The sequence below is a fragment of the Rhincodon typus genome, chromosome 9 (genome assembly GCF_021869965.1).
Source record: "Rhincodon typus isolate 14 chromosome 9, sRhiTyp1.1, whole genome shotgun sequence".
Lineage (NCBI taxonomy): Eukaryota > Metazoa > Chordata > Chondrichthyes > Orectolobiformes > Rhincodontidae > Rhincodon > Rhincodon typus.
Window position 1 is genome coordinate 25,664,551 of NC_063340.1, and position 7,878 is coordinate 25,672,428.

The 7,878-nt window shown below is 44.9% G+C and overlaps 1 protein-coding gene across 2 annotated transcripts in view; it reads left to right on the forward strand.

Moving 5' to 3' along the window:
- The first annotated feature begins 6,369 nt into the window (after positions 1-6,369).
- Positions 6,370-7,878, forward strand: part of LOC109929779 (cell cycle control protein 50A-like) — a 32,511-nt gene continuing 31,002 nt past the window's right edge. For both annotated transcript variants that reach the window (XM_048600644.1, XM_020529353.2), the window contains exon 1: positions 6,370-6,736. In XM_048600644.1, the coding sequence (XP_048456601.1) occupies positions 6,524-6,736 (213 nt within the window). In that variant the 5' untranslated portion in view covers positions 6,370-6,523. The remainder of the gene's footprint in view (positions 6,737-7,878) is intronic.

The window sequence follows — 7,878 nt, forward strand, 5'->3', positions numbered from 1 at the left end:
GAGCTGGAGGAACACAGCAGGTCAGGCAGCATCAGAGCAGCAGGAAAATTGACGTTTCGGGTCAGGACCCTTCTTCAGAAAATGGAGAAGGATCTCGACCTGAAACGTGAACTTTCCCGCTGCTCTGATGCTGCCTGACCTGCTGTGTTCCTCCAGCTCCACACTGTGGTGTCTCCAAAAAGGAAAATACTGCTTTAATCAAGGAGATTGCGCAAAAAAGTGACTGCAGTTTTAAAAATTATATTTACTGGAACACTTTGTGAGTTGCATACACATTGCATCTTTCCTGGAACAGAAGCAGAAGCCATGGAGCTGATAAGTTCTGAACTAAAGGAAAGCTGATTGACGGTAATGTTCTGACTGGATCCTGACCAGGTGACCATGGCTTGTGTGAAACCAAGTACAGCAGAGAATCACCTAGCCTGCAAAGAGAAAGCATGAAAAAAAATCTCCCTCTCTCATGTGAAGGTACAAACAAATCTCCAGGAACAGCTAATTATCTTCAACTCAGCTTTCTCTGCAAATCCTTTGTAGAAGGAGGAATAAAATGACTTTAATGACAGTGAAAGGATGAGGATCACTAACTGACGAGCATTCATTAAGAATCCCTAGGTGCTCTTGAGAAGGTGGTGGTGAGTTGTGTTCTTGAACTGCTGCAGGTCATGTGCTGGAGGTAGACCCACAATGCCCTTAGGGAGGGAATTCCAGGATTTTGACCCAGTGACAATGAAAGTAAGGCAATATGTTTCCGAGTCAGGATGGTGAGTGGCTTGGAGGGGAACTTGCAGGTGGTGGTGTTCCCAAGTATCTGCTTCCCTTATCCTTCTAGATGGAAGTAGTCACGAGTTTGGAAGGTACAGTCTTTGATGAATTTCTTCAGTGCATCTTGTAGATAGTACATATTGCTGCTACTGAGTGTCAGTGATGCTTGTGAATGCTTGTGGATGTGGTGCCTAATGAGTGGGCTGCTTTGTCCCAGATGGTATCAAGCTTCTCAAGAGTTACCAAGCAAGTGGGCAGTATCTCTTGTGCCTTATACATGATAAACAGGCTTTGGGGAGTCTGCGGGTGAGTTGCTCACCATAGTATTCTAGCTTCTGACCTGCCCTTGTAGTCATTGTATTTACATGGCAGCAAGTCCAGTTGAGTTTCTGGTGAATCGTAACCCCAGGATGTTGATAGTGGGGAATTCAGTGATGGTGACACCATTAAATGTCAACAGGTGGTGGTTAGATTGTCTTTTACTGGAGATGGTCATTGGCCAGCATTTGTATGGCATGAATATTACCTGCCACTTGTCAGCCCAAGTGTGAATATTGTTACTGATCTTGTTGCATTTGAAAATGGACTGCTTTGATGTCTCAGGAGTCGTAAATAGTGCTGAACATTGTGCAATCATCAGCGAACATCCTCATTTCCGACCTTATGATGGTGGGAAGGTCATTGATGAAGCAGCTGAATATGGTTTGGCCCTGGACACTACCCTGAACAATTCCTGCAGAGATGTCCTGAAGCTGAGGTGACTGACACCCACAGCCAACAACTACTCATCTTCCTATGTGCCAGATATGACTTCAACCAGCAGAGAGTTTTGCCCCAATTCTCATTTAGTCCAGTTTGCTAGGGCTCCTTGATGCCACACCTGGTCGAATGTGGCCTTGATTTCAAGGGCAGTCACTCTCAACTCACCACTGGAATTCAGTTCTTACGTCCATGTTTAAACCAAAGCTGTAATGAGGTAAGAGCTGAATTGCCCTAGTGGAGCTCAACTGGGTGTCAGTGAATTTGTTATTGCTGAGCAGGTGCTGCTTGATACTCCTGCTGATGACACCTTCCATCACTTCGCTGATGATCAAGAGTAGACTGATGGGGCAGAGACTGATCAGGTTGGATTTCTCCTGCTTTTTGTTACAGGACATCCACATTGTCAGGTAGATGCCAGGATTTTAGCTCTACTGGAAGAGCTTGGCTAGGGGAGTGGTAGATAGTCTTCAGTACTATTGTCAGAATGTTGTCAGGGCCCATAGTATTTGCATTATCCAGTGTCTCTAATTGTTTCTTGATATCACGTGGAGTGAATCGAATTGGCTGAAGATTTGGCATCTGGAGGGTTGTGGGTATTTGGAACTCATTGCTGAAAGGGTGGTAGAGGTTCACATCATTTGAGAAGTATATAGACGAACATTTGAAATGACATTGGTTACAAGGATACAGGCCAAGTGCAGGAAAATAGGAATAACATAGATGGATATTTGATGACTGGGGCAGACAGAATGGGTTGAAGGACCCCTATCGCACTGTAAAAATTCTACAATTCTCTGAAAATTGGGAACTTGATCAAGGTACTAATAGTTCCTTATGTGTGTGGAACCACAACCTGACACCCCACTGCACCACCCTCATAGCAGAATGTCTGCTTTAATTGTTGAGCAAATTGATCACATCAGTCAAGTTAGAGTCAAATTAATGCACTGTACAACTGAGAATCTTCCAGTTTATCCTTTAACTCACACAGAAAACTCATTTTGGGGTGACTAGGGTTTGATCAATTAATGGAAGTGTCGAATCACAAATTGGTATGGCACAGATAAAGGCCATTTAGTCCAACATGCCTACACCATTTATATCCAAATGTTTTCATTTTCTCTCACAACTTGCTTGCTTCGTTTGCATATCACTTTAAATCTGTGCTTTCTTGGCATTCCTTCTTTTATGAGCCAGAATAGCTTCTCCCTATCCACTCAATCCAGTTGGCTCATGACTTTGAAAACCTTTATCAAATCATCTTTAAACCTTCTTATCTTCCAGAACAGTCCCAATCTCTTCAATGTATCCTCACAATTGAAGATTCTTACTGTTGAAACAGTTTTTGTAAATTGGTTTTGCACTCTCTCCGATGCATTTGTAGTTTTCCTATAATGTGGTGCCCACAAATGTACACAATACTCCTACTAAGGTCTAACAAGAGTCTTGTACAAGTTCAAAATCACCTCCTTGCTCTTGATTCTATATCCCTATTAATACAGCTGGGAATGCTGTATGCTTTATTACCTACTCTCTCCACCAATCCTGCTACCTTTAATGATATGTACACATATACACCGAGGTTCCTCTGCTCCTGCAGCCCGTTTAGAATTTTATCTCCTATTTTTCATTGTCTTTCAATTTTCTTCTGACAAAAGTGCCTCACCTCACATTTCTCTGGATTGAACCTCATCTGTCATCTATCCATCTACTCCACCATCTTGTCAATGTGCTTTTGGAGTTTCATACTGTCATCTTTGCAGTTTACAATTCTTCCATCCACTGATCATTACTCTCTGTTTCCTATCAGTCAGCCAATTTTGTATCCATTGTTACTATTGTCACTTTTATACCATGACCTATCATTTTCCTCACGGGTCTATTGAGTGGCACTGTATCAAATGCCTTCTGAAAATCCATGTATACTATTAAATCATAGTCCCATAGTCCCAGAGGACCATAGGGCTGCTCTCTCATGAGAAAGACATCTGGTGGGGAGTTTAACCAGAAGTTCACCATGCCTTAGGGAAACAGATCAAGAAGGCAGGACTTTTATGGTCAACAACAACAAGAACAAAAACAGAAGTTGCTGGAAAGGTTCAGCAGGTCTGGCAGCATCTGTGAAGAAAAATCAGAGTTAATGTTTCCGGTCCGGTGACCCTTCCTCGGAACTGATGGCAGCTAGGAAAATGTCTGTTTATATGCAGAAGATAGGGTGGGGGAAGGAGGTGAGGAATAAATGATAAGTGGGGAAAGAGCCCAAAAAGAGACAAGAACAGTTGGACAGATAAAGGAGTTGATAACGATCTGGTTAGGAGGGTGAATAGCTGTTGATGGGAACTGTTGGTGACTAACAATAGGTAACATTTACTCCCTCCCCATCCCCGTCCCCTTTTTTCTGCATATAAACTGACGTTTTTCCAGCCATCATCAGTTCTGAGGAAGGGTCACCTGACCCAAAACATTAACTCTGTTTTCTCCTTCACAGATGCTGCCAGACCTGCTGAACTTTTCCAGCAACTTTGTTTTTGTTCCAGATTTACAGCATCCGCAGTTCTTTTGGTTTTTAATAGTAGGTAGTGTGTCCTGGCAGACAATGTGATAACAAGGCCTGGTGTGTGGGGTAGGGGGCTAGGACATGGGAGAGTTCAGGCCCTAAAATAATTGAACTCAATATTGGGTCGCGGGGGTAGCTGTCTGTGGAACGTTGAACATCACAGAGATAACTGTGAGTCTGGGTGGATTCAAAGCACTGGGGTGAGTCTGAGCAGGAGGCAGTCACTGAGGAATGTGAACCAAATAAAAACCAAAAGAACTGCGGATGCTGTAAATCAGGAACAAAAACAAAGTTGCTGGAAAAGCTCAGCAGGTCTGGCAGCATCTGTGAAGGAGAAAACAGAGTTAACGTTTTGGGTCCGGTGACCCTTCCTCAGTTCTGATTTTCTAGCAACTTTGCTTTTGTTACTGAGGAATGTGATATGGCTGACCTCTTAATGGTGACCTCAGCTAGTGAGGGAATTGAGCACTGTTGGCATCAGTCTGTATTGCAAACCAACCATGAAGCCTGAGCTAACCACATCAATCTTTTCTGTTACCTCTTCAAAAGACTCCAGCAAGTTCGCTAAACACGATTTTCCTTTACGGGAGTGCAAGGTGCCATAAACATGAGACTCACTAAATCCAATGTGGAAGTTCGGAAAAACAACCCAGACAGCAGTTGAAATATAGAATTTGGTCAAGCAGGGAGTAGATGAGATTTTTGGGGCATTTACTGTGAAGCTAGTTAAAGATAAGAAATGGAAAGCATATCGGCCGGTCAACACTATTCCCAAAGAAGTATAAGCCATGAAGAATTGTTTGGACATATCGCCTTGGAAACTCAACTAACGGTAAGTGGGACATTGGGGACTGGGTGGATTCAGCTTGTCTGGTCCACTCGCCTTTCGCTGTGTGAATTGCAGAAACAGAAGTTGCTGGAAAAGCTCAGCAATCTGTGAAGAACCAAAACAGGATCCGCCTCGTCCTCACGTACCACCCCACCAACCTCCAGATCCAACGCATCATCCTCCGACACTTCCGCCATCTGCAATCCGACCCCACCACCAAAGACATTTTTCCCTCCCCACCCTCATCTGCTTTCCGGAGGGACCACTCTCTCCGTGACTCCCTTGTCCGCTCCACACTCCCCTCCAGCCCCACCTCACCCGGCACTTTTCCCTGCAACCGCAGGAAGTGCTACACCTGCCCCTACACCTCCCCCCTCACCCCCACCCCAGGCCCCAAGAAGACCTTCCACATCAAGCAGATGTTCACCTGCACATCTGCTAATGTGGTATACTGCATCTGCTGTTCCCGTTGTGGCCTCCTCTACATTGAGGATACCAAGCGGAGGCTTGGGGACCGCTTTGCAGAACACCTACACTCGGTTCGCACTAAACAACTGCACCTCCCAGTTGCGAACCATTTCAACTCCCCCTCCCATTCCGCAGACGACATGTCCATCCTGGGCCCCCTGCAGTGCCACAACGATGCTACCCAAAGGTTGCAGGAACAGCAACTCATATTCCACTTGGGAACCCTGCAGCCCAATGGTATCAATGTGGACTTCACAAGCTTCAAAATCTCCCCTTCCCCTACCGCATCCCAAAACCAGCCCAGCTCATCCCCGCCTCCCTAACCTGTCCTTCCGCCCACCTATCCCCTCCTCCCACGTCAAAACCCCACCCCCATCTCCTACCTACTAACCTCATCCTGCCCCCTTGACCTGTCCGTCCTTCCTGGACTGACCTATCTCCTCCCTAACTCCCCACCTACACTCACCCTTACTGGCTCCATCCCCGCCTCTTTGACCTGTCTGTCTCCTCTCCACCTATCTTCTCCTCTATCGATCTTCTATCCACCTCCCCCTCTCTCCCTATTTATTTCAGAACCCCCTTCCCCTCCCCCATTTCTGAAGAAGGGCCTAGGCCCGAAACGTCAGCCTTCCTGCTCCTCTGATGCTGCTTGGCCTGCTGTGTTCATCCAGCTCAACAAGCTGTTTACTTTGTTTGTTTCTGCCCATAGTGATTCCACGCTCTGACCTCTTCACTCCTCTACCTGCCATCTTCAGATAAATCCTCAATTGTATCTTCCAGCCTGGAATATAATTAAGTCCTAGTGTTAGTCAAGCCCCTAAGGCTGTATGTACAATCAATTCATCATGTCTTAGTCTTCCATCAGCTGAATGTTAACTTGTCTGTAACAAAGTGCTCTCGAAACGCATTACTTGTCGTTATGGAAACAGCAGCTCGAATGTTTAGGAGCGTCATGACATTCTTGAACGTTACCGTGCGATGACGTTAATTATAGACGTCATCGCGTACGGGCGTCCTCGGGTTTTGGTTTCCGGGATTAGTTCCTTCTTTCTCCTTGGGGGGTTAGGTCCGAGCGGTAAGTGGTACATTGGGGGTTAGCTGTGTCAGTTGTAGAGACCGTGATCTTGTGGCCGCTCTGAGCCGAAATGGCAACTAATTATTCCCCCAAAGACGATGACGGTGAGCAGCACAAGAGCAGGAAACCGGACAACACCGCGTTCAAGCAGCAGCGCCTCCCCGCCTGGCAGCCTATTCTCACCGCAGGCACTGTCCTACCCGCTTTCTTTATCATAGGCCTCATTTTCATCCCCATCGGCATCGGCCTCTTCGTCACCTCCAACAACATCAAAGAATTCGAGGTAAGACCCGTGGCGGGAGCATTGTAAGCTTTGTCAGGCTGAGGACAAATGAGGAACAGCATCAATCAAGGCATACAGTTATCAATCTAATTCTTCCTTAATATTATTGGTCTACGTAGGGCACACCCTAGACACTGGTACTATTAGGTTTTTAACTTTTCGGTCTATGCCAATATATAATAGTGTGGTTATCAGTAGTAAAGTTGCAAATCTGCAAAGTAGCATCCCTTTTGGATGTATTCTTTTGTAGGAATGGTGTTTAGTTCGATCAGACCTAATGTATACCAAACTAATCTGTGAAAACACATTATTGAAACGTCTGTCTAATGATATCGTTTGTCGTTATGATCGGGGACGCTTTTAGGCAGTGTTGTGGTGACACCCTGCTTTTAAATGCGAGCACTTTAAGCATGGGAACAACGTAGATTCCAGATCCTAAATCTTTGGGTATTTTTGGGTTTTATTTGGAAGATGTTTTCTTCACGGAATTGCCTCCCTCGCAATATCTAGCAATATTTTTAATTAAAGTACCTCCAGATTTTGCAAACTACATTTATTTTAATTGTTTTTCCTTTTATCAATTGATGCTCCTTAACATTGGCTTTATTTTTTGCAAACTGTTAGCAAGATCAGCAACACAAACAGATAAGGGCAAGGTGTACTACAGAGACAACAACAGCCAGAATGTTGGGTAACAAAAGTACCTTGAAACTTTGGGAAATGACTACCTCATTTTTGCCTGATTCCAAATTTCTTTCAGTTTTTGGCTAAATTAACATGAAAGAGATTAACGTCATATCCTCTTGGTTATTGTAATCTGTATAAATATTAAATGTTTGAATTTTTAAACTAACAAGAGACCTACTAAATGTTTCAATCAAATTAGTATTGAAATAGAGATAGTAGGAACTGCAGATGCTGGAGAATCCGAGACAACAAGGTGCAGGGCTGGATGAACACAGCAGGCCAAGCAGCATCATAGGAGCAGAGAGGCTGACGTTTTGGGCCTAGACCCTTCATCAGAAAAGGGGGAGGGGAAGGGGGTTTTGAAATAAATAGGGAGAGAGTGGGAGGCGGATAGAAGAGGGATAGAGGAGAGGATAGGTGGAGAGGAAACAAACAGGTCGAAGAGGCGGGGATGG